The 25,291-nt window shown below is 40.7% G+C and overlaps 1 protein-coding gene across 7 annotated transcripts in view; it reads right to left on the minus strand.

Moving 5' to 3' along the window:
* Window positions 1-25,291, minus strand: part of ANO4 (anoctamin 4) — a 390,977-nt gene that overhangs the window by 111,556 nt on the left and 254,130 nt on the right. For all 7 annotated transcript variants that reach the window (XM_074402350.1, XM_010340214.3, XM_074402349.1 and 4 more), the window contains one exon: window positions 15,643-15,774. In XM_074402350.1, coding sequence (XP_074258451.1) covers window positions 15,643-15,774 — 132 coding nt within the window. The remainder of the gene's footprint in view (window positions 1-15,642; window positions 15,775-25,291) is intronic.

Raw genomic sequence — 25,291 nt, forward strand, 5'->3', positions numbered from 1 at the left:
TTTTAAATATTCCAGTTTCAAGTGTGTTTTCTACCCTACAGAGATTTTCTCTCTTCTTCCTAGGTCTTTGTTAATTTGCATGGAAAACTCCTTTTCTAAAAATATGCTAGGTGTTCCAAAAAAAAAAATACTATTTCTTTCTAATTAGCATATTCAAAAACTTCTCTTCTAGATATTTTGAAATATACAATACATCATTGTTAATTCTAGTCATCCTGCTATGCAACAAATCACCAGACCTTATTCCTCCTATATAAATATGGGTAATTATGTGTCAATTATTTAAAAAAAGTATAAGACATCATCTGAGCCCTGTAAGCTCACAGACTGATGATGTGCCATATAAATGTGACAAAACAAAACAATATGAGGTGTTCCTGAGCATATTGTCTCATTAGTCCCAATTTGCTGCTTTGAAAAAATATCTCTACTCATTACCACATTACTAACACTCCCTCTGCCTGGAGAAAGAGTATAATTCCCTACCCCACTGATACTATGCTTCGTCATAAGGCTTGTTTTGGCACGTGGAGTGTGAGGAGAAGTGATATATGCCACATCTGAGCAGAAACTTCAAAAGTCAATGTGTGTTGTGGCATTCATTACTTTTCCTTCTGCCACGAGAATGCATGTCTTAGGTGCAGACTGCTTCTTCAGTCCAGATCCCATGATAAAGGAACCATGTGAGGCAGAGCCTCAGTTGACCTGCTGCTAATATGTTATGTGAGCCATAAATAAACCTCTGCATAGGCCACTGAGATTTGAGGGTTGTTATTGTGGCAGAACCCAGCATAACTTGGCAGACACAGTTTCTAACCTAACGATGACAATACTGTAATTTATGGCTTCTCCTAAAGAGGATGAGCATTTTCTTTTTTCCTGATGGAGAAGCTGTGGCAATCCATAAAATAAAGTGATGGGAGAGAGGGGTGAGATTTGTGGGGAGGAGAGCAATACAGAAAGAGGAAAGAAAAACTGTACAGCTGGGGCAAAGGAGGAATGCTTTTGTCAACAGGAGGAGGAGGATGGCATCTGAGTAGGGAAGGAGAGGAAAGGATGATATTAAATGGATGCTGAGGACATGGTTTCCTTTCGTGTCCTTTGAGAAACTTAGTGATTCCCTTCTAATTACTTTTGGCTGCTGAATTGGGCTTTGTGTAGAATACAGTCATGAAAACAAGTAACTGTGATATAATAGTGCCATACTTAAAGCATTTACAGAGGCCAATGGGCCCAGAAGTCTAATGCTGTCTGCATGAGACATAAGATGCTTCATAAATAGATGACACCTGAACTCATTACTGAGGGAAGAACCAGATTTTATCAGAGAGTGACAGAAAAGAGAGCACACGTTGGGAAGAAGGAAAAATAGCCATGGAATATTTAGGTCACTTCGATTCCCATGCTGCAGGAGCACCAGCCCCAAAGGCTGGGGAAAGAAGGGAAGAAGCTAAAAATGCAGTTTTGCATGCCATGTGAAGGAATTTAAGCGTCATCCCAAAGGCCCTGGGGAATCATTAAAAGTGTTAAAGAAGGCAGCAATGTAACTACATGTGGAACTACTGTGCATTATTCACTCCTGCAGGGGCACAGCCAAGGGCATGAGGAAGGGTTGACCCTGCCCATATTCTACTTGCCAATCTATGGGCTATGAATATTCCTAGAGGAAGGGTGTCCTCCTTCTAACTCTGTACAGGTACTGTAGGAACCAGTGGTTGCAGTCTTGCAAATGTCCTGTGAGATAAGAGAGGTAGGCATACTTGGGAGTGTGGAAAGACAGAGGAGTTGAAGAGACTGTCGTAACTGTTCATGTAAGTGGTTGCTTCCACTAAGGCAATGCAGTGAGGTTAGAAAGGAGGAGGACCAAAAGGATTTGGTGGTGATGGTGAGTGGCAAGGAAGATGGCAGCATCCAGGCTGGCCAACATGCGGTGGTGAAATCACTCATCTAGAGTGGGGAACACCAAACTGATGGTGTGGGTGTTGTATCAGGGGTGAGGAAAGTGGCAAGTAAGAAGAATCAGGTTTATGCCCACAGATAAAGACATTTCTGACACTTGTTCTTGAATTAGTGGTTACTCAAATCAACTACTGTCTTCCCAGGCTACAAGTTTACCAACTCCTTCTCCCTAGAGCCACTCCTGGATGTGAGTCAGAAGTGGGCCCAGAAATGGCCCTCCCCCAGCTGCTCAGGTTGGTTTTCTGCTTCTACCAACTGTGTAACTCAGGTAGGTGACTTACCTCTCTGTGTTCTGTTTCTCCATCTTTAAACAGAAAAAACAATACCAGTAGTCTCCCAGGTAGCCCAGTATCTAGTGGGCAGTCAATATATGTTAGCTATTGTATTATGGAAGGAGCATGGGTTTGCAATGAGACAGATTTAGGTTCCAACTCCAAGTCTATTTGTTACTGGGTAATTCTGGATAAAGTATTTAATGTTTCTGAGTCTATGTGCCTCCTTCTGTAAAACTATACTTCAGGGTTGTTGCAAGGGTCGAAAGAGATAATGTGGAGGGTACACAGTGCAGAGCCTGGTGCAGAATACTGACCAATGAGGCACCAGAGTGTCTACCTGCCTACGAGGCACTAGGGTTTCCTCACCTCTGCTCTTCCTTGTCTCTTCTCACCACTGCTGTTTCCTAAGACGTAAGGCACAGTGTGACTACATACATATACTATAGCAAAGATGTGATCCTAGTTCCCTTCCTTCCTCCTTAGGTTGACCCTTCCTTATTTTACTGTATCTAAATTTAACAACCCTTTCCCTTTCCTCTAGGTGTTTTAAATTGCCTTTTACCATTCTGATGAGGAAAATAGCCTCTTGACTATCAAACTTAACATACTGAAGTTAAAATTGTAAATAAAAATATGCAGGCACATAAATATACATAAACATATTGTAAATGTTTTCTACTATAGTACAATACGTGGCACATAATAGGCACTGAGAGTTTGTTAAATGAATGAACTGATAAGCAGAAAAACAACTATGTATTTACAGATAGAAAAATGCAATAAAATATTTCCAAGTGACTTATTCACAGATGTTCTCACAAATATTAAGATAACAGACCCAACTAACTACTGGGCCTCCAGACACCCAGAGGTATGCTTTTCCCACCTGACTAGGTGACCTCTTTGTCCCTTTAATTAAAGTCATTAAATTATGTCCTACTTATAAGCAGCCGCATAATCTTGAGAAGCACAAATCTCAAGGTGTGTGGCTTTTTTCATTTTCATTTCAGTGTAAGACTTTCCAGAACATAGATATGTTTCCCCTGACTCTGTGGATCAATAAAAACAACCTGAATATAGAGGATCCTAATGCAGAATAAGTAACTGCCATAAAACAAGCGTTCAGAGACTGCTTTAAGTCATCGAGGCACTAAAAGAAACTTAATCCTACCTAAATCAATCTTGGTACCCCTGCCTGAAGGATTCTCTAAAGATTTTAGATTGATGAAAACAACAGAAAAACTCTCAGTCTTTGCAACAAAAATACAGCAAAAGCCACATGCTAGAAGAATCACTATCTTCAGATATCTATGCCGAGAGAGCTTAAAAGCAAATAGTCATGTGTTACTGAAACAGAAAATGGCAAATGGCAAAATAGTTGGAACATTGGGTAACATTTAGTTTAAAAGTAAAGCAATTCCAATTCAGGTCAGATATGAGCCTCTGCAAAATGAGTCTCTGTCACCTCAAACTTTCCCTTTACACACCAATTGCAACTCTGCAGAGATTCTTCCCAGGATTCTCAGTATATGCTGGTTTGTGGTAATAATGATAACGATAGCTATCATTTGTTGATTTGTTGAGTGCTTTCTATGTGCCAGGTACCAGACTAAGTCTTTTTTTTTTTTTTTTTTTTTTCCTTGAGATGAGTCTCGCTCTGTCACCCAGACTGGAGTACAGTGACACAATCTCATCTAGGCTCACTGCAACCTCTGCCTCCCTGGTTTAAGCGATTCTCCTGCCTCAGCCTCCCAAGTAGCTGGAACTACAGGTGTACACCACCATGCCTGGCTAAGCATTTTTTTTTTTTTTGTATTTTTAGTAGAGACAAGGTTTTGCAATGTTGGCCAGGCTGGTCTCAGACTCCTGACCAAAAGTGATCTGCCTGCATTGGCCTCCCAAAATACTGGGATTACAGGTGTGAGCCACTGTGCCAGGCCCTTACGTCTCTTACATATGTCATTTAATTTAATGTCCCCCAATCCTATTGCCACCTTCCTCTCTCCCTGTCTCTCTTCTTTCCTTTTTTTTCCCCCATCAAAACTTTCCTCTCCTCTGTCCCAACCCTTGGCACTTTTTGCATTGGCAAATTTGTACAGCTGTGATAGGAAATATCATGGCCCTCCAAAGACATCGACATCCTCATCCCCAGAATGCTAAGTGATATGGCAAAGAGGAGTTAATGATGAAGATGCAATTAAATCACTAATCAGCTGACCTTAAGACAGGGAAGTTGCCTGGATTATTCAAATAGGTAAAATGTAACCACAAGGGTCCCTAAAAATGGAAGAGGAGAGAAGAAGAATCAGAGAAGAAGAAGATGTGAGGACAGAAGCAAAGTCAGAGTGATGTGATGTGACAAAGACTCAACTACCATTGCTGCCTTTAAAGATAAAGGAAGAAGCCATGGGCTAAGGAATGCAGTAGCTTCTAGAAGTTAGAAAAGGCAAAGATATTCTCCTCCAGAAAGGAGTGCAGCCTTGACACACCTTAATTAGCTCAGTGTGACCTGTGTTGCACCCTAGACAAAAAGAATTGTAAGATGATAAATTTTGTTGTTTTAAGCAATTAAATCAGTGATAATTTGTTATATCAGCCACCGAAAACTAACATGCTATGTTAAAAAAGATAAGACCGGGGCCAGAATGCCTGGCCTTGAAATCCAAGCCCTACCACTTACCAACTGTTTGACCTTGGATAAGTTACTTAAACTTTCTGTGCCTCAGTTTCCTCCTCTGTAAGAACGGAGATAATGACTATACCTTACTCATAGGACTAAATGAGTTTATAACTGTGAAGTACTTGGAACCCAGTAAGCATCATATGAATGTTAGCTACCATATTCCCACAATAAATTTCACATGGTTCTATTGAAATGACGTTTTCTGAAAGGGAATTTTGAGAGAGGCCTCCTGGAATGACTGACTCTAATACTGACAACCTGAGTTTCCATAGATGGCTAGTGTGAGAGAGGTTTCTGTGGGGTCTGATGTTTAGATGGCCATACAATCACTGCTGGTGGGCAGCCTGTAGGCCTAGCTCTCGTGATAACATATAACATGACCAAAGGCTTCATGCATTGACCTATAGAGGTGTGTACCCACTGGATAGCTTCTATTGTTTATCAAAAATGGAAACATTTTCAACTAGAATGTGATGTTATTTACATTTTGATCAGTTTTCAACTTGAAGTTTTAAAGAATATAGTTCAAACAACAAAGACAACTAGATTAGTTTGGGTATTGTATTAGTCAGGGTTCTCTAGAGGGCTGGAACTAATAAGATAAATAGAAAGATATATAAAAGGAAGTTTATTAAGTATTTACTCACATGATCACAAGGTCCCACAATAGGCCATCTGCAAGCCGAGGAGCAAGGAAACCAGTCCAAGTCCCAAGACTGAAGAACTTGGAGTCTGATGTTCGAGGGGAAGAAGAATCCAGCACGGGAGAGAGATGTAGGCTGGGAGACTAGAACAGTCTCGCCTTTTCATGTTTTTTCTGCCTGCTTTATATTCACTGATAGGTGATTAGATGGTGCCCACTTAGATTGAGGGTGGGTCTGTGTTCCCCAGCCCACTGACTCAAATGTTAACCTCCTTTGGCAACATCCTCACAGACACAACCAGGATTAATACTTTGCATCCTTCAATCCAATCATGTTGACACTCAGTATTAAAAATCACAGGTATACTTCAGTATTTTGCTGAGATACCTTGCCTAAATTCTCACAGAAAGTGGTGACCATGCTGATGGGACTACCAGAAACAGCCTTCAGAAAAGTCCTGCAAGGCATCTGTGATAAGGAGGTTACTGGAGATCTTGTCCACCATATCACCATTTCACTGTCCACTCCAATAACCCTGTGCAAGAATTTTATTTGAGTCAAAAAGCACCCCATTACCTATGGTATTGGTTTTCTTCCTCTTTGACAATCAGAATCATGTGAGTTACTATGTTTCTCCCTTCTGCTTTGTCCCTTTGATGTAAAGCCCAATATTCTGGTTTATTTGTCAACCATTATAGATACATAGGCCACTGAGGCCTGCAAATCTGAGCCTACTTTTTTTCTGAACTTGAATGTCTACTCTTATATTCAACTGTATTTTACCACTTTATTTCATCTCTCTATTTAATACATCTCAAATGCTTTAACAATAAATTCCAAAGGAAATCAGATGTCTTCACATTCACATAGGCTTATCCCTGGGGTAAGGGAGCTGAAGATTTGTTTTTAAGCTCCATTTATGTGGCACCTACAGGGGATAGTGGCACTATGGAGAAAAGACATTCCTTTCTGTTTACTCATCTAACAGTGACCAGAGCAACCATGAACAAGCCACTCAGCCTCTCTGACCATCATCATTCTACCCGTAGCCTCACAGACATGTAATATACCTATGGTGTAACCCTGAATGAAGGAGTTGTTAGTAAACAGTTGATGCTGTCATTTTTATTGCTGCCTTTGTTTCTACCATTGTTTGACTGTTGCTACTAGTTTCAACTTGCTGCCTTTTCTGCTGAGAACGAAGTCAAAAGATAAGAAGACAATCAAAGGGATGTTACAGAAAACCTCCCACTTGCTGTCCCTCCAGTAACTTTTTCCTTTTTTTTTTTTTTCCTTTTCTTTTTTCTTTTTTTTGAGACAGAGTTTCACTCTTGTTGCCCAGGCTGGAGTGCAGTGGCATAATCTCAGCTCACTGCAACCTCTGCCTCCTGGGTTCAAGAGATTCTCCTGCCTCAGCCTCCGAGTGGCTGAGATTACAGGCATCCACCACCACATCCACTCCCACACCCACCTAATGTTTTGTGTTTTTAGTAAAGACCAAGTTTCACCATGTTGGCAGGCTGGTCTCAAACTCCTGACCTCAGGTGATCCACCCACCTCTGCCTCCCAAAGTGCTGGGATTATAGCTGTAAGCCACTGTGCCAGGCCAACATTTTCCCATTCTTACAAACCCTCCATGACCCCAGCACCAACATTTCCATTGTTAGTGCTTTTTCTTTTTCTTTTTTTGAAACAGAGTCTTGTTCTGTTGCCCAGGCTGGAGTGCAGTGGTACAATCTTGGCTCACAGCAACCTCTAACTCCTGGGTTCAAGCACTTCTCCTGCCTCATTTTCCCAAGTAGCTGGGATTACAGGTGCTTGCCACCACACCAGGCTAATTTTTGTATTTTTAGTAGAGACAGAGTTTCACATATTGGCCAGGCTGGCCTCGAACTCCTGACCTTGTGATTCACCCGCCTCAGCCTCCCAAAGTGCTGGGATTACAGGTGTGAGCTGCCGCACCCAGCCGATTGCTTTTTCTTAGGCACGAAGAGCTGTGTTGTTTGGTTATTCTCTAGACTTTTTTGTTACACCTTAGCTCACAGCATAGAAGTGGGAAAAGGCATGCAAGCAAATTTTATGTCAAGTAGTCTTTTTATAATGTCCATTTTGTATACTACACATGATTAAATATACTACACATAAATTTAAAAATGTGATACATGAATTAAATACCTTGGGATCAGATGTGAATCCTGACAACAGAATTGAATGGCCATAAAATGTTTGATAGAGAATATAGATTATCAGTTAGCAGAACTAAGGCCAAAACAGACTTAAGTCAAGGGAAAGTTCAAGTTAGACATGGAAACCACAACTGACTGGCTGGTTGACCATATTTTTCACTTCTCACGTAAATATTCTACATTTTTGAGATGCTGCATCAAGATTAGAGAACCTGGCTCCAGAGCCCTGGCTCTGTCCCTCGGCAGTAGCAATCATGCCAACTCTGCCTTGTTCCTTTCCTGTTCTCTTTGGTCTCACAAACATTCCCTGGGTACCCCTTGCTCCCAGGCACGTAGCTCCTGCCCTCAGTCTAGTAGGAGATGAAAATAGGAGTCTAAAGGTATGTGGCTTTATTTCACATAAAATCTGTGCCTTTTATAGGCACACTTTATTTCAAGGGGTCTTTCAATAATATCTGTTTCATACATACACAGGATACAAGTTAAAACATTTTGTGTACAACACAAAAGCTTTGCAAAGAAATGGGTCAATGCTGAGTTCTATGTGGCATGTGTTTTCATTATTGATTTTGAAAAATAGAAACTTGAAAAAATATAAATGCATCATGTTTCACATGGATGACTGCAGTTGCCAGAGCAGTCAGAATGACACCGTCAAAAGTTAAGTTAGACCATATCATTCCCTGTAAAAGCCCATAGGCCGTACAGGATCAGACTCCCTCCCAGGCCTCCAACTCATCACTACTGTTGTCCTTTTTGATATTTCTGCTGCAACCACAGAGTCTTTGTTCTCTTCCTCAAACATGTGATCAGAGCTTCTCCCCGATTAGGGCCTTTGTTTTGTTTTCTGTTCCCCTCTTGAAACTCTCAGTCCTTCTCAACTGCTGCAAGTTTTTTTTTTTTTTCTCCCAATCACACCTTCTATAGGAGGCCTACCTTGAGGAATATAAACATTGTCTTTTAGAAATACAACCTGCACCCCCACCCCCAGGTAGTACTCCCCGTTCCCCTCACCCTGCCCTCTTTTTCTGTTCCCGTAGCATTTGTCCCCTTTTCATTTGCTTTTAAGTTGACTTCAAAAAATGTTTACCTCAGCACACTACGAGTGACTTTTGAGGCTGGATAACTTTTTTCTTGTGGGGAGCTATTGGGTGCACTATGGAATGTGTAGCAGCATCTCTAGATGCTTCCCATTAGACACCAGTGGCAATATCCTCTCCTAAGTTGTGACAACCAAAAATTTGCCTAGATGGTGCCAAATCACCCCTCATTGACAGCCACTGGTTTTTAATTTATTATCAGTTGCACCCAGCTAAGATGTAAGCTCTAGGAGGGCAGGAATCTTTGCCTTTTTGTTTACTGTTGATCTCCAAACACCCAGAACAATAACTGGCATGGAGTATGTAGATGAATAAATATATATTTAAACATATGCACACATAGCATAGCATAAATTTCATATTCTTCTCTTAAAAAGTGGTCAATATTTAATTTAATCTTGCTTTTTATGGGTGTTTATAAAAATAAAATAATGGTAATGATAAAAATACAGAAAATGCAGGGAAGAACATTTTTCTATATCTAGCACATTTTTCTGAAAGATAATTAGAACTGATCTATTTCTTGAAAGAATGTCCTGTGTATCTATTATAAAAAGTAACATAATTCTTTTTGCAAATTTCCTTTTTTCTGTCTATCAGCAGAAAACCTTTATTATGGGTATTGACCTTAGAAAGTAATTGCCTCAAGGGTGTCATTGCTACACCCATTTTAAGAATGAAGGGCAATGATACTTAAGCAGGGCAACATTCACAGGCATGGAGGCGAAGAGGAATAAATTAATTCTTAAATGGCCTTGGCTGTCACAGTCATCAGATTCAAATAGAGTTTAATTTATCACAGAGAATGGGTGGCTCTGCCTGAAAGGTATCATGTGATGAAAGACAGTAGAGCCATGATTTTCAAGGTGGGGGGATTGAAGGGGTGTGATTTTTGTACCTATCCTACCACTACCACCAGGGGACATCTGGCAATGTCTGGAAACATTTTTGATTTTCCTACAACTAGATGGTTGGGGGATGCTACTAGCATCTAGTGGCTACAGAGGCTAAGGATGCTGCTTAGTATCCTACAATGCAGTACTCTTCCCTACAGCAGTCATTCAGCCCCAGTGCCATTAGTGCTGAAGCTGAGAAATCTTGCAATAGAGCCTAGTGCTTCTGAGTGTGAGACCTAGAGCCTCCCTGTCCGAACTTGAATTCCTGCTCTATCCCTCAGACCAATTGCAACTATTTATTTGGCAAACCTGTTTCTTTGTTTTTCTTCTGGGCATACAGGTAGACTAGTTATCCCAGAATTACTACATGACTAAACTCATGTGAAAGTGCTGTATATCACTCTTAGGCCTGGCCCATAAAAATTTCCTAAAAGATTACTTATTTCTCTTTTTCCTTGTCCGTAAGGGATTTAGGGGATGGCAGAATAGCAAGATAACAGTAGTCTAGGTAACTGAATGACTACATGAATCAGAGACACATGCCGCCTTTCCCCAGAGTGACCCATACTAGATAGTGCTGTGAACAACTAAACTTCTATACTGTTCAACTGCTGATATTTGGGGGTTGTTTAGACAGGTGGCCTAGCCTAGGTGTACGACCTATAGCAGCTTTTTTAACCACTTTGTCTCTCACTTTTCTCATCCATAAATTGGTAGTAATAATAATACTTCAGCCCTCAAAGTGTTGTTTGAGTATTAAAGTTCTTAGAATAGTGTCTGGCATACAATAAGAGTTTTTCTACCTGTATATCCACCTTAGGAAAACCATATAAAATGACCAAGTAGCATTTGTATGTTGACTTGTACACTCACAGTTTGCTTTTTCTTTTTAAATACAGATGTATTTTCAAACAGAATGCTAGGCTATTTGTTTGTTTGCTTGCTTGTTTGTTAGTTTTGAGAGACAGGGTCTTGTTCTGCTGCCCAGGTTGGAGTATGGTGGCACAATTATGGCTCACTGTGGCCTCAACCTCCTGGGATCAACCTCCCAAGTAGCTGGGACTACAGGCATGTACAACCACACCCTGCTAATTTTCAATTTTTGTAAAGACGGGTGTCACTATGTTGCCTAGGCTAGTCTTGAATACCTGAGCTCAAGTGATCCTCTCACCTCAGCCTCCCAAAGTGCTGGGATTACAGTTGTGAGACACTGTGACTGGCAGGCTATTTGTTTTTTAATCGATTCTCAACTTTAATATTGTTGTACAATGCAGTTAAAGAATAAAGGTTTACAATTAGATTATTCTGTGCTGTCTCTATTGCTTCAATCCTCATTCCTTCATTTAGTAGACTAGTATTGTGTGCCTATTTTATGCTAGGTATTGTGTTAGGTATTGGAGATACAATCATGGGCAAAAACAGATATGGCCTATCTTTCCACAAAGCACAGTTTTCCTAGAGAGACAGGCATTAATCATATGCTACTCAAATAATCATAGCATTTCTACTGTAAAAAAAAATGTTATCTGGGAAACATTAACTAAAACAGTACAGAATAGAGACCCAATCTTTGGAAGGATTGGTGGGGAGGGAGAGGGTCAGGGGAGGCTTCCATAGGGGAAGTCTTTGGAGCTGAGTTCTGAAGGATAAATAAGAGCATACTAGGTGAAGAAGGAAGGAATTGAAAAAGAATTCCAGGAGAGGAAACAACATGTGCAAATGTCCTGAGGCAGAGTACATCCAAAGAGCTGAGAGAGGCTGCATGTGTCTGGATCATAACAAATGATGGGTAGGAGGCAAGAAAGGCAGATGAGGCTGAAGAGGAGATTGCAGTGCCGCTAGGCATTTGAGGGCTTGTAAGTCATAGCAATAATTCTGGCGTCTATCTTTTTTTTTTTTAAGATGAATTCTCACTCTGTCACCTGGGCTAGAGTACAGTGGCGTGATTTCGGCTCACTGCAACCTTTGCCTCCTGGGTTCAAGGGATTCTCCTGCCTCAGTTTCCTGAGTAGCTGGAATTACAGGTGCCTGCCACTACGCCCAGCTAATTTTTTGTACTTTTAGTAGTACACTATGCCCAGCTAATTTTTTCACCACGTTGGCTAGGCTGGTCTTGAACTTCTGACCTTGTGATTTGCCCTCTTCAGTCTCCCTAAGTGCGGGACTTACAGGCCTGAGCCACTGTGCCTGGCCTATTCTAAAGTTTCTAAAGAGAGTGAAGTGACATGATTAGATGCACATTTTGAAGACACCATGTAGAATGCACTTGAGAGAATGGATTGGCGGTGACCAGAGTACAACCCAGGAGACCTGTTATATTATTTCTGGATTTCAGAAGTGAAATAACAGTGACAAAGATGGGTAGAAGTTGCTGAACTATAAAGCCATTTAGGATGTAAAACCATCAATCCGTGGAGATCTATAACTTGTGGGAAGTAGAGATGAGAGAGGTGTCTAGAATAGCTTCCAGACACCAGTTTCAGCAACTGGACAAATATTAGTGCAGTTTACTGAGACAGGGAACAAGGGAGGTAGGCTACATTTGAAAAGAAGATACCTTGGATTTGGTTTGAGATGAGTGTGCAGTCAGCTAACTTCATATCACCTTTATTCTTTACTCACATGATTCTCCTACTTTTGTTTCTATCTATGCATTTATTTTTTCATTTAAAAAATCATTATTCAGCACTTACTATGGGATTTAAAAATGGGTGAGACAGGCATAGTCTTTCAAGGAGTCTCTAGTTTTGGAGAAAGCAATTAAAATAGGTAGTACTATTGATTAAGGAAAAGAAAAATATTACTAAAACATAGATGAGTACACCTCAACCAGAAGTGGGGGTGGAGGCTGGAAAATCTTGGAAGGTTTTCCAGTGGGAAATATCTCTGATGAAACACTTCCTAAACTTCGATGCCCTCCTCCCTCCTCACCCCCTAACCAACACACTTAAATTTCTATTATCATCTTATATTCCAAGACAAACACACAATATGAAACATTCTGGGAAACTAAGAAGTCACATGGGATTTTGGACTCTATGTGGAAAGCAGGAATATCATGTTATAATTCCCAGAGCTAATTAACCAGCTACTTCTGATTAATTTAAATCCATTAATGTCACTCTCAAAGCATCCTTAGGGAATTCTTTTCTAATTGTACAAACAGCTGTTTCCAATTTGACGGCATTCTTCAAGTCATACTTCTACATACCCATCAGAGGGATGTTATCCATGTGTCATGACAATTTTCAAAGAGAAATAAATTCTCACCAACTATAATATTCAAGACACTTATTTAATTTTTCACCTTTTATGTGCATATAGAACTGCCTCTATTCTCTTGGTCCCACTGAGGTCTGGTTCTTCAGGTTGCTTAATTCCAGCTGTCCTCTGCTTTCTCTTCCTTGGTTCTCCTGTCTTGATACCTCATCTTCCACTGATCACTCCCTTTTTTCAAACAACACTAGGTCCTCCTCATATCCTATGCTCTTACTCACAGAAGGCTGCTTGTGGTTCCTCAAAATACTCCACCCTCTTTCATGCCTTTGTTCATTTATACACACATTACTGTCTCCTCTTGGGATACCTCTCCCCGCTTACCTACCTGGGCAAGTCTTATCCTTCAAGACCCATATCAAGCACTCTCTGCTTTATGATCAACCCTCATCACTTACCAAAATTCCTCCAAATCTGGAGAATTGAGTATTCCCCTTCTTAAGTCAAACCCATCATACTGTTTACAATTATTTAAGATAGTCTGTGTCTTTACTATGCCAGGATCCTGACTGTATTGTCTTCATATCCTCTTTACCCAGACAGTGCCTGGCAAGAAGTGAACACTAAATTAGTGACTATTGAATAAATCAATTATTTGACAAATTAATACCAAAGGATGTCAAAAAGGACTTCTCAAATATGTGAGAGGGATGGCTGAATATCCCTAATCCATATGCAATCATCCCTCATTTATTATATATTTAAAAATACTTATAAAAATATGATTGCCAGTTCTAGTCCCTAGAAATTCTACTGGGTATTCAAAAGCTTCTGACTTTGAGAATCATGCTGAGAAGTATCGTTCTAAAACAAAAACATTGTGGAATATAACCAGCATGAAGAGGGAAGGTGGGAAGCCTTCCTCTTCCATATACCTATAACCCTTTGAAGTGAAACAAAATACCAGAGAGTACATCATATACTTCACTCATTTATCCATCCATCTATCCATAAATCCATTATTTTTTTCTTCCATTTACCTATATCCCATATATCCACCCTTTGAAGTGAAATAAAACCCCAGAGTGCATACCATGTACTTCATTTATTCCTCTATTCGTTTATGCACTTACACAACCACTCCTATACCCATCCATGTATATATCCATCCGTCCATCCATCCATCCATCCATCCATCCATCCCCTTAGCAATCTATCAATGTATCAATCCATCCATCATCCAAATGCACTGTGCTAGGCACTCTATCAAACAGGTGAGAAGCACAGGGAAAACCTGCCTGTAAACCAGACTCCATTCCAGAAGAATGAGGAAAACAACTGGTTGTCTAAAAAACTTCCAAGATGATCAAGAGAGACATGATAGTGGCTTAGACTAGGAACACATCAGTTTTTTTGTTTGTTTCTCTTAAAATACCCTGATCTCTGAATTAACATTCTATCCCTTCCAGTCATCCATTTTCTCTGGAGGATTGAACTGAGATTTTGAGGCTGGTCTGTGAATTTCATATTTGCTTCGATGATCCTTTCACATGTTCACATACTGCAGATGGGTTGGCTTCCATCTGACCTGTGGGGATCAGCTCTGCTATTTCAGAGGTGTACAGAGTTGCTTCCCCTGAATTAGACTGCTCTTAGTATTATACATTTTGATGCAGAATGTCTATTCTTTGATTTTTCCTCTCCCCTTTGCCCTGCAGAGCTCCACAGATTTTATTACTTTAAAAATTAACCGATTTTCTGTGGCTGAAATATGTCCCCACCTTGCACTGCCTGCAACTTTTTGACAACTGCCACAAAATCAGCAATTTTTTTTTTTTGTCACTCCTTTCTTTCCTTCAGATAAGTCATTTTTACTAAAGCTGTCACTACTGTTGGAGCAGGAGAGCTTGTTACAAGGGAGGCGGGGCCAACCTGCTCTCTGCCCCCACTGAGAGGCTGTGTTTTTCCTTTTGTTTACAGTCTCTAGCACACGGCAGGTTCTTCACTCCTCCTGCCTGCCCTGCCCTGCATCCAGCCATCACTTCTATCATCTCAGAAGCGTCAAGTAAATTCTCTTTCATTTCTGCAGTTCCTCACAAGCTCAGTTACTTAGCCAACTTGTTTTTCCTCCCCACATGTCAAAAGTGACAAATGACTGTTCTGAGACCATCTGACAGATGAGTCAGCAAGAGGGCTGCCAGGTGATGTGATTTTTCCTAAGGCAACCCAGTGACTTGCTGAAGAAAGGGGAACTGAGAAGTGAACCAAGATAAAACAAAAACCAGAAAACAAAAAACCCTCTTTTCAATAGGAAAAGGTATAGGCCACTCCCCATCTGCTGGCTAGATGCGGATGAGCCTGCAGGGGGCTCTGTGCACAGGGGATTGGCAGAGCAATGACACTGACGGAGCCTGGGTCACTGCCTCTCTGTGGAGATCATTTACTCAACACACACATGAGCAAGCATTGTATCCTCTTAAGTCACTGAGATGCAAAGATTATTGGGTACAGCAATTATCTTCCCTGACTGAAATAAAAGGGATATGAACACTCACAGAACTTTTAGGGGAGAAAGGCACTACGCTGTTCCTTCCACATGCCCAGGAATCAAAGGCGTGCAGAGTGAGGCTGTACCACAGCACACATCCTTAGTAAGTCAGGGGCTTTAACACAGAACACTCACTGATGGATCCTTTGCTGGCTGAAAGGGGCAGTGTAGCAGTCATTCTCCTCCAGGTCTGGCAGTGTCTCCTTGTCCAGCCTCATTGGCTTCTTAGGTAACCATCTCCGAAACCTGCTTATTTGTTTATCGATCCTGTGGTACATGGAAGGCAAGACCAAAGGGTACAGCATGTCAGTATCACCCTGAAACACAGGAGGGAAGTCTCCACAGAGCCACAATAATCACACCACACATTCCAGGCCCTCTTACTGCCCTCATGATATCCTCATTTTATAGTTGGACAGAAGACAGCTGGAACTCTAGTGTTGTTTTCATTTCACCAAGTGACCTCCATATTATTACTGTTTGTGAAATAGCAGCTGTGAGTTAGAGGTCCACCCACATGCCAGTAATAAATGATCAAGCAGTCCTAACAAGGCTAGAAAGCTCTGAAAAGGATTCCAACAGTCCCTTAAGCAAAGCAGCAGAGACCTTAGCTTATATTCTGTAGGTTCTAAAACATTCATTTTGTTTTGGAAAACATCTGAGGTCAGAGAAGAGCTCTAGCTGTAGTTAACTTTGGGGAGGGGGTATTGCCAGCACACCCTGGGGGCTGATTGTGTACAGAGAGCTCCATGCCATGATTTGCTTCCTGCCTCTTCCACCTCCCTGAGCAGCCTCTCACCAGGCGGCAGGATTTTTGGCCTTCACTGATCTCTTTTTAAGCTGGCTCTACAGTTCTCATGGTGCTAGGGCATTGTGACGCACATGTGTCACTCTGGCCTATGTACATAATGAATCCAAGTCAGTGAAAACAACAGTATCCTAAAACTGGTTTTCAGCCACAGTTTTCTCTCTGGCTATTTCCTTGGTCCCTCGGTGCCAATGACTTTTGCTGATGAAAACATCTGGCTTCCAAGTGAACAGTTCTCAATCACTGTTTACAGAAAAACACCAGAAGGACCAAAAAACACACTAAACTAAAATGATAGAGCTACCTCAAGTTTCTTTAGTCCTGGAAAAAAAATACCTTCTCAATTTATTAACTAAAAACACATGGAATTTGGTCATGCTTTTTTTCCTGATTAAAAAAAATATATTTACATGGCAATGTATTCGTTCAGCAAATGTTATGGCTAATTTTCTGTGTCAATTTGGCTAAGTAAGAGATGCCCCGACAGCTAGTAAACATTGTTTTTGTGTGTGTCTGTGAAGTTATTTCCTGAAGAGATTAGTATTTGAGTTTGCAGACTCAATTTGAGTAAAGAAGTTGATCCTCACCAATGCAGATGGGCACTATCCAATCCATTGAGGGCCTGAATAGAACAAAAAAGTGGAGGCAGGGTGAATTTGCTGTCTGCTTAAGCTGGAACACCAATCTTTTCTCCTGCCCTTGGACTTTGGCCTTCCTAGTTCTCAGGCCTTTGGACTGGAAATGGGACTTACAGCATCACGTCTCCTTCACCAACTTCTTAAAAACTGCAGATTGTGCGACTTCTTACCCTCCAGAATCTTATAAGCCAACAGTGCAAATCGTGGTCCAAGTCTAAAGGCCAGAGAACCAGGAACACTGATGTCTAAGGGCAGAAGAAGAGAGATGTCCCAGCTCAAGCCATGAACTCTTCCTCCATCTTCTAGTTCCATTCAGTAGGTTGGATGGTACTCACCTGCATTAGGGAGGATCAGCTTCTTTACTAAGTCTACTGATTTGAATGCTAATCTCTTCTGGAAACACTATCACAAACACACCCCAAAATAATGTTTTACCTGCTATCTGGGCATCCTTCAGCCCAGCCAAGTTGAATACATAAAATTAACCATCAGAGTGAAACTCTCAGCTGAAGAGAATATTATGTATATAACCAATCAATTCCAAACTAAAATAATGGTAAACTCTTTGACTATCTCCTTTATCCTCAGCATTGTTCCAGCCTCAGCATGACCCCAACTCTGCTTGGTAGTGGCTGTCCTTCAGAACTCCTGAAGGTTCAAACTGAAAAGAATCTCACAGTGGCTCTGGGTCCCTCCTCTCACAGGAAACCCTCCACCCTAAAATAAGTATACTAAAATAAAATGAGATAATGGGTTTTAGAGAAGCAGCATGACACAGTGGTTGACAACATGTACTATGGGGCTGACGCGCCTAGATTTAAATCCTGACTCTGTTAATATTAACAGCATAACCTAGGGCAAGTAATTTAACTTTGCTGTGCACCAGTTTCCTTATCTATAAAATGGGCATGATAATGACACCCAATTTGTAGAGTTGTGAAGATGAACTTGTTAATACATACATAAAGTCTTTAGAACTGTCTGGTGTACAGGAAATGTTACAGGCTATTGTTACTGTTTTTATCTTTTTTCCAAAAATAAAAAATTGAGCAACCAGCTTGCCTCTTAACATTTCTGTCTGTTTTGCTTTTTAATTCAAAGTTAGTTGTGCTTCACCAGCATCTATCACTTGCCTATGTTCAGTGATTTAGTCCTTATGTGGACTCATAAATTAGACCTCCTCAGCTAAGTTGGTGGCCTTCCCCATGGCTCTTGGCTTTATTTCATTTGATTGTCTTAAAACTCATTCAAGAAAGAGGACATTGGCCCAAACGTTTTTTATTTTAAAGCTTTTACCTCCCACACATCTCCAGTCTGCAGCACTAATCAGATCACACTTTGTAAAATTCACATTCCCACAGAATCTGAGCTCTGTGTGCGATGACTATGAATTGAATCCAGCTGGGTACAGTGCTCAGCATGGATAAAAACAAATAAAGCTGTAAAAAAAAAAATCAGGCATAACTACTCTATAGGAGTGAAATGGCAGCTTTCAGCAGCTAGCCTGTGGCATCACAATTTAAATAAAATATGGAAATGGAAAAAGAAAGTAGAACAGGGTAATTAAAATGATTAATTAATTGAAATATGTGAAAAAGAGGAAGCGAGAAGGAAGCAAGAGAACGCTGCTCGGCATGGTGAAAAGAAGCTGAGATTTGTAACTGGGGTGGCTAAAACTTGGCTCTGTTGTGCCTCAGCTGTATGAACTTCTACAAGTTATTACCCTTCAGAGCCTTCTTTTCCAGAGTTATAAAATAGGGGCAATAGTAACAATAGTCATCATTATCATTGTCATCATCTTACTGACCTTACAGAGTGGTTAGTGGGCTCATAAAACATGGTGAGTATGAAGTGCTTTAGAGAAGCTGCCAGACAGATAGCAAGCATTATTAATAATTTCTTGAGGACCACACAGGACTAAAAGCAATGGAAAGCAAAGGAATTGGACTTTTTAAAAACTATGGTGGAAGAAAGACATTCAAACATCTTAAAAATAAAATCCCCATTATCCACCCACCTTGGACTCCCAAAGTGCTGAGATTACAGGCGTGAGACCAGCCTGGCCAACATGGTGAAACCCTGTCTCTACTAAAAATACAAAAATTAAGTCCAAGGCAGGCAGATCACCTGAGGTCAGGAGTTCAAGACCAGTCTGTCCAACATGGTAAAACCCCGTCTCTACTAAAAATACACATATTTAGCTTGGTATGGTGGTGGGTGCCTGTAATCCCGGCTATTCAAGAGGCTGAGGAAGGAGAATCACTTGAACCAAGGAGGCAGAGGTTGCAGTGAGCCGAGATTGGACCATTGCACCCTAGCCTGGGCAACAAGTCTGAAACTCTATCTCAAAAAAGTAAAAAATAACAAAATTAGCTGGGTGTGGTGGTGCATGCCTGTAATCCCAGCTACTCAGGAGGCTAAGGCCGGAGAATCACTTGAACCTGGGAGGCAGAGGATACAGTGAGCCGAGATTGCACCATTGCACTCCAGCCTGGGCAATAGAGTGAGACTCTGTCTCTCTCTCTCTCTCTATATATATATATATAAAACAATAAAATCCCCAAGACACTGGTTGGGTAAGGGGGTTGGAGGATGTGAACTGGCCGTCACTGGGGAGCCTGAGCAGAAGGAGGTGGACAAAGCATGTTGTCCAGGTTCCATTACACATGGCTGTGCATGCTGTGTGCTCTTCACTACAACTAAACCAAACACTTAAACATGGTCATCAGTTTGTGTCTTCTTCTGGTTACCAGAATTTCCTTCATAAAGATGTACACACCCTAACTCCCAGAACCTGTGAACATGTTATTACATGGCAAATGGGACTTTGGAGATGTAAGGAAGGTTACAGACCTTAAGACAGAGAGAGCATCCTGGATTACTCAGATGGGCTCAATTTAACCACATAAGACCTTTGAAAGCAGAGAGCTTTCTCTGGCAGGAGAGATATGGCAGAAGGAGAATCAGAGATTAAAAGCTTAAGAAGGACTTGACCCACAATTGCTGGATCTGAAGATGAAAAGAGCTAGGAGGTAAGGAATGCAGACAGCCTCTAGAAGCTGAGAAAGACTTTCAGACAGTAAAGAAATGGAAATCTCAGTCCTGTCATTACATGAACAGAATTGTGCCAGCAATCTATATGAACCCATAAGCAGATTTCCCCCCAGAGCCTCCAGATAAGAGCCCAGGGTCACCAATACCTTGATTGCAGCCTTGGGAAGCCTTGAACAGAGAAACCAGTTGAACTTCCTCTCCCTGGACCCCTGACTTACAGAACTGTGAGCTAATACATTTGTGTTATCTTATGCTGTTAAGTTTGTGGCAACGTGTTATGACAACAATAGGAAAGTAATACACCTACACCATTTTTGGTCTGATGTTCTCCTCAAGACCCAGCAACAGCTAGCCAGGCTCCCACTGGTAAGGCTGCCATTCCACATGCTGTTCTCACCTCCCAGTTAGGTGGCTCTGGGAACAAGAGTCTATCTCTCTGTGGCAGGATAATGAGGGAGTGCTCTCCTAGTCTGCTCTTCCACAAACACACTCCTGTCTCCAAACTGGCCATGCTCAGACCTCACTTAGGGCCCCCTTCCATCATGCAAGACAGAAGCACACAGTGCAAAAGCCACTAGGCTGGAAAGCTAAGAATCAGGCTGAACTCTTGATTCTGTGGTCATACATCAGTGTGGCCTGGGACAAAGCCTTTTATTCTTAGCTAACCTTAATGCTCTCATCTCTAAAATAATGATCAACCAGATATTCTTTAGATACTACATGTTGTGGGTGATTTGGGTGATAATACCTTGATTATGTCACTTATGTGATTAATTCAAACTTGAATTAACAATAACCTTTAGTATACAATGATAGGTAACCTTTAGTATACAATGATAGGTAACCTTTAGTATACAATGATATATAACCTTTAGTATTCAATGACGGACTTTGGAGTCAGCTGGAAGCCGATTCACATTTCAGTTGTATAGATCTTGCTGGGCAAGTAGTTAAACCTCTATGAGCTTACAGCATCCACAGAATAAGGCAATGGTAAGGATTAAACAGGATCATGGATATCAAGAGTTTACACAATGCCTTGGATATACAAAGGGCTCGACTGAGTGATTGTTTCTAGGATGAAGAAAACTACGGTGACAATAATGATGAACTTTTAGGTAGATCACTCTTTTCCCAATAGAAGTTCAAAATCTATTATTCTCCCTTGTAGATTGAGGTCTGTGTTTCCATATTGCACCTAATAAACATCCTTAAACAGTTAACCCTAAAATTTACTTGAATATGTTAAACTAACCAGAAAGCGTCCCATTTGTCTCTTCAGTATTGGAGTGAAGCTTACTTAATAAAGTCTCTACCAACAGGGAATAGAAAAGAGAAAACATTGGCTTAATAATTTAGCATTGATTTTGGTTGGGTATATTGTCACTTTGTTCCATTTTTGCCATTTACCGAGCAAAAGCATTCTTACAGACTACACAGGCAAATCAATAAAGGGAAAATGGATCAGACACTTGGGCATTTCTGGCCTTAACATGTCAAGTTAATATCTGGACTACAAGGTGAGTTATTTTTATAGGAAGTTGTTCTGATGGTAAGTTCAGGCTTCCCCCATGCTGATTCATGACAGATGAAGTTCTAGGTACCTAGGAAGAGCTGACAATGCAGTATAAGCAAACGAACAGAGACTTGCCACCTCTGCCATGGCTCCCCCAGGTTGGTCTGGGGGAGGTTTGCTTGATCTCATTGACCCTTAGTTCCCTCAGCTCTAAAGGGGAGATAATCCTATCTAACTTAGGAGAGGTGATGATTAAGGAAAAGGCCACATATGTGCAAAGGATCTTGCTCCCAACATGCTAACCTTTATAAGCTGCCTACAATGTATAGAGTGCCAACCTGGATGCTGTAGGCATACCCTGAGGAAGCAGAAGAAAGGTTGTCTCCCTTGAGCCGTTAATAACTCAGGAAAGAATGTACACTAATGACAACCTAATCAGACTGAATTAAATGAAGCAGGCCTACTTTGAAGACACCTACTTTTCCCTAGTAAAGAATATCATAATGATAGCATCATGTTTCTAACAGATTACATTATCAGTGATGATATGCCTACAGGGAACCTACAGATGAGCTCTCTTTTCTTCCTTCCTTCCTTCCTCACACAGCCCTACTTTGCATTAAATGATGCCTTCCTGGACTGATAATAGACAGCAGGAGGCATGGATTTCTTTTTCCTTTTCTTAGAGCCAACTCTCAGGAGTTACAAGCCTCTACCTGAATAGGAGTTACAGATCTTAGAAAGCCAGTGTGATTCTTCTAGGTCACAGGGCGATTATTTGGAGCATCCTAAATACCTTACAGAAGAGTCCAAAGGCTTAGAACATTTATGTGTATTTGTTTTTTTAAATGAGGATGAAAATACACAAGCCATTTTGTCCTTTTGACTGTATGCTCATCTGATAAGTTGTGACTGTACTGAATGTATAATGCAGTAGGGTCCAGCATTCACCCTGTCAAGCCTCACCCAGGATCAAGTTAGGCAGAATGTGTATGGGGGTGGGGGGTGGTGGTGGAGGGAAGGAGTAGTAATGAGACTCCAGCTACAAGCCACCCATAATAATCAGATTTGTTACTTTGTAATCATATCTTCCACAGACTATATTTGTAATATTTTGCGAAGGAAAAAAAAAGGGCAGCCAAAAGATGATAAATTCCTCCTTTTTATTGGATAGGCAATTTATAATGGCTATAAGCCTGTCCAAAGATAAGAATGAAAGCAGCATTTAATAGACCAAGTACATGGATTAAAAACAGCATTAACTCCAAAAATACATGTCTGAACTGCATGAATGTGCTTTATGGGAGCTGAGTGATTTTTTAAAATAAGGATATTTATGAAAAACTGCTTTATTTCTCTGCTTGCTCAGAAACCTTAGATATATTAATTCATTTATTCTTAGGAAACAGGTTTGTTTCAGAGATGCTTTCATGGATTAATAAAATTCATTATAATTTATATAAATGAAACCACAAGCTAACCTAAATATTCGTATTTCATATGATAGGGGAATTTTAGAATATTAGAGGTCAGTGTTTCATTATTGGTGTACTGCTAGATGACAAGTTATATATGTGCCCTTCAATTTAGAATATCAGAGCTGGTTGCAAAGAAACAGACACTCTCCACCATCTAAATCAGTCTGTTCTGAGGTGAAATGAATAATTAAGATGCAAAATTTACTATGTGGATTTTAAAATGTACACCATACACTGAGCTTCAGAAAGTCACACATGTCAGTGATATCAAAGACTTAATTCTATGTGGTATGCAATGAAGCCTATTTTAAGAGGCCATTCTGAATCAACTACCTTAGTTGGAATATCTTTTTCCTTTGGTTTGGCCCAGAGTATTCTAGTATCTTCCAATGCCTAAATTTTTCTGTGGTTGTGATTTGTGCACTAGAAGTAGCATCAATGTTTTTAAGCCAAAGACTAGTGCTTTGCAAGCTGTTCTTTCAACTTTAGAAAGGAGGATTTCTCAAGCTCTTATTCACTCAAAACCTCTCCTCTGCACACATGGAGAACATGTGATGGGTCACAAAGTCATAGTCTCCTCTGGTTTCCTCCCCTTGGCTCTTATTTTAAATCCTGTCCCGTCTTTCTCCTTCCTCTACCATGAAACTTACCAAGGTAGCAGCGAACCCTTATTACCTCTGATTCATCCAGACCTTGTCCTTCCTCCACTGGCTGTAATTTGGTCTCCATTATCCTCTACTCTGTATTGATAGTTCTCAACATGTGGCTCAGCATCAGTAACATCAGCATAGGTGTCACTTAGAATCTTGATAGAAGTGCAAATTATCGAGCCCCACCACAGACCTACTGAATCAGAAACCCTGGGGATGGGCCAGTGATCCATGTTTTTGAAAGCCCTTCAAATGATCCTGATGTACATTTGAGAACCACCACTCCATGGAGATCGCTGTTACAGAGACTACCAAAACTTCTAAATATCCAGGATTGATTCTCATCTCTGATTGATTATCAGAGGCTAAAGCATGGCCCTCCTTGTAGAATCTCATTCTTGGTGCCTTTGACACTACCTTCTCTTTACCCTCCTTCTACTTCTCTAATTGTTCTTTTTAATTCTCCTCAGGTCTCCCCCCATCCCATTAATGCAGATTTTCAAAATAATTGCCACAATCACCCTTTTTATCTCATCCTGGGAAATTCCATACACTCCCCTGGCTAAGGTCACGGCTTCTATGCTGTTGACCTTAGCCAGGAATTTCCCAGGATGAGATTAAAAGGGTGATTGTGGCAATTATTAGTCCCCTCTCACACTGGATTCTCCAGCACTACCACTCTCTTCCGCTGCTTTGCCATCAGTTTCAAAGGCCTTTAGGACACCAATACTTCAAAAATCTACTGTGAGTTATAATATAGAATTAATTTTTAAAAAATCAACTTCCTCACCGCACCTGTATCTCCTCTGAATTTCTAGTCTTCTTTTATCTCCAACAATATTTTCCCTAGCTCTTAGGTGTCAGAACTTCATTCTCCTCAACTCTGAATTTCCAAATAGCTGCTAAGTGCTAAGCCCTTTTGCCTATAATTTCACAATCTTTCTCACATGCTTTGTGTTTTTGCTCTGAAGATTATTTTTTATCTATCCAGGGGGCAGAACTCCATCCAAAGAGTGAAAGCTAAAGAGACAGAGATTATAGCTTATTTTAAGAAAGAACTTTGTAAAAGTCACAGTTGCCCACAGATAGGCTAGGGAGTTTACTGTCTCCAGAGATGTTCAAACATAGACTGGCTGACAAGAAAGTAGAAGTTTACACTGATGCCTGGTTGGACTTGATGGCATTTAATATTCTATAAAACTTTGAGATTCTATAGTTCCTTTTATCACTGTTTTCTTTTAAGCCCTCATTATCCATCCCACACCCATTGTTTGAGCAAATGTTTTCATCGGAGGCTGTGTCTGATACTTTAGGCAGACCTGTTTTTTCTAGGCTTCTTTTCTTTGTGATTGCCTTTCTCCCTACTCCAATCCTCACACACGCATGTAGAGATTCATTTGTTCATTCATTCCATCTTTGTGCTTGGCAATGGAAATACAGAATACTATGTGCTTGGTGCTAGAAATACACAATTGAATGAGCCATCCTTGCCTTCAAATACCACCTAAGTAGGGAGCTACACACCTACATCATAGATTATAGAACAGGGTGATGGGGCCATAGGATCCCAATGGAAAAGCATAAAAGAGGTCATTTGACCAGGGCAAAAGGTAAAAATGTGAACTGAGTTTTGAGGACTG

Source organism: Saimiri boliviensis, chromosome 7, assembly GCF_048565385.1.
Source record: "Saimiri boliviensis isolate mSaiBol1 chromosome 7, mSaiBol1.pri, whole genome shotgun sequence".
NCBI lineage: Eukaryota > Metazoa > Chordata > Mammalia > Primates > Cebidae > Saimiri > Saimiri boliviensis.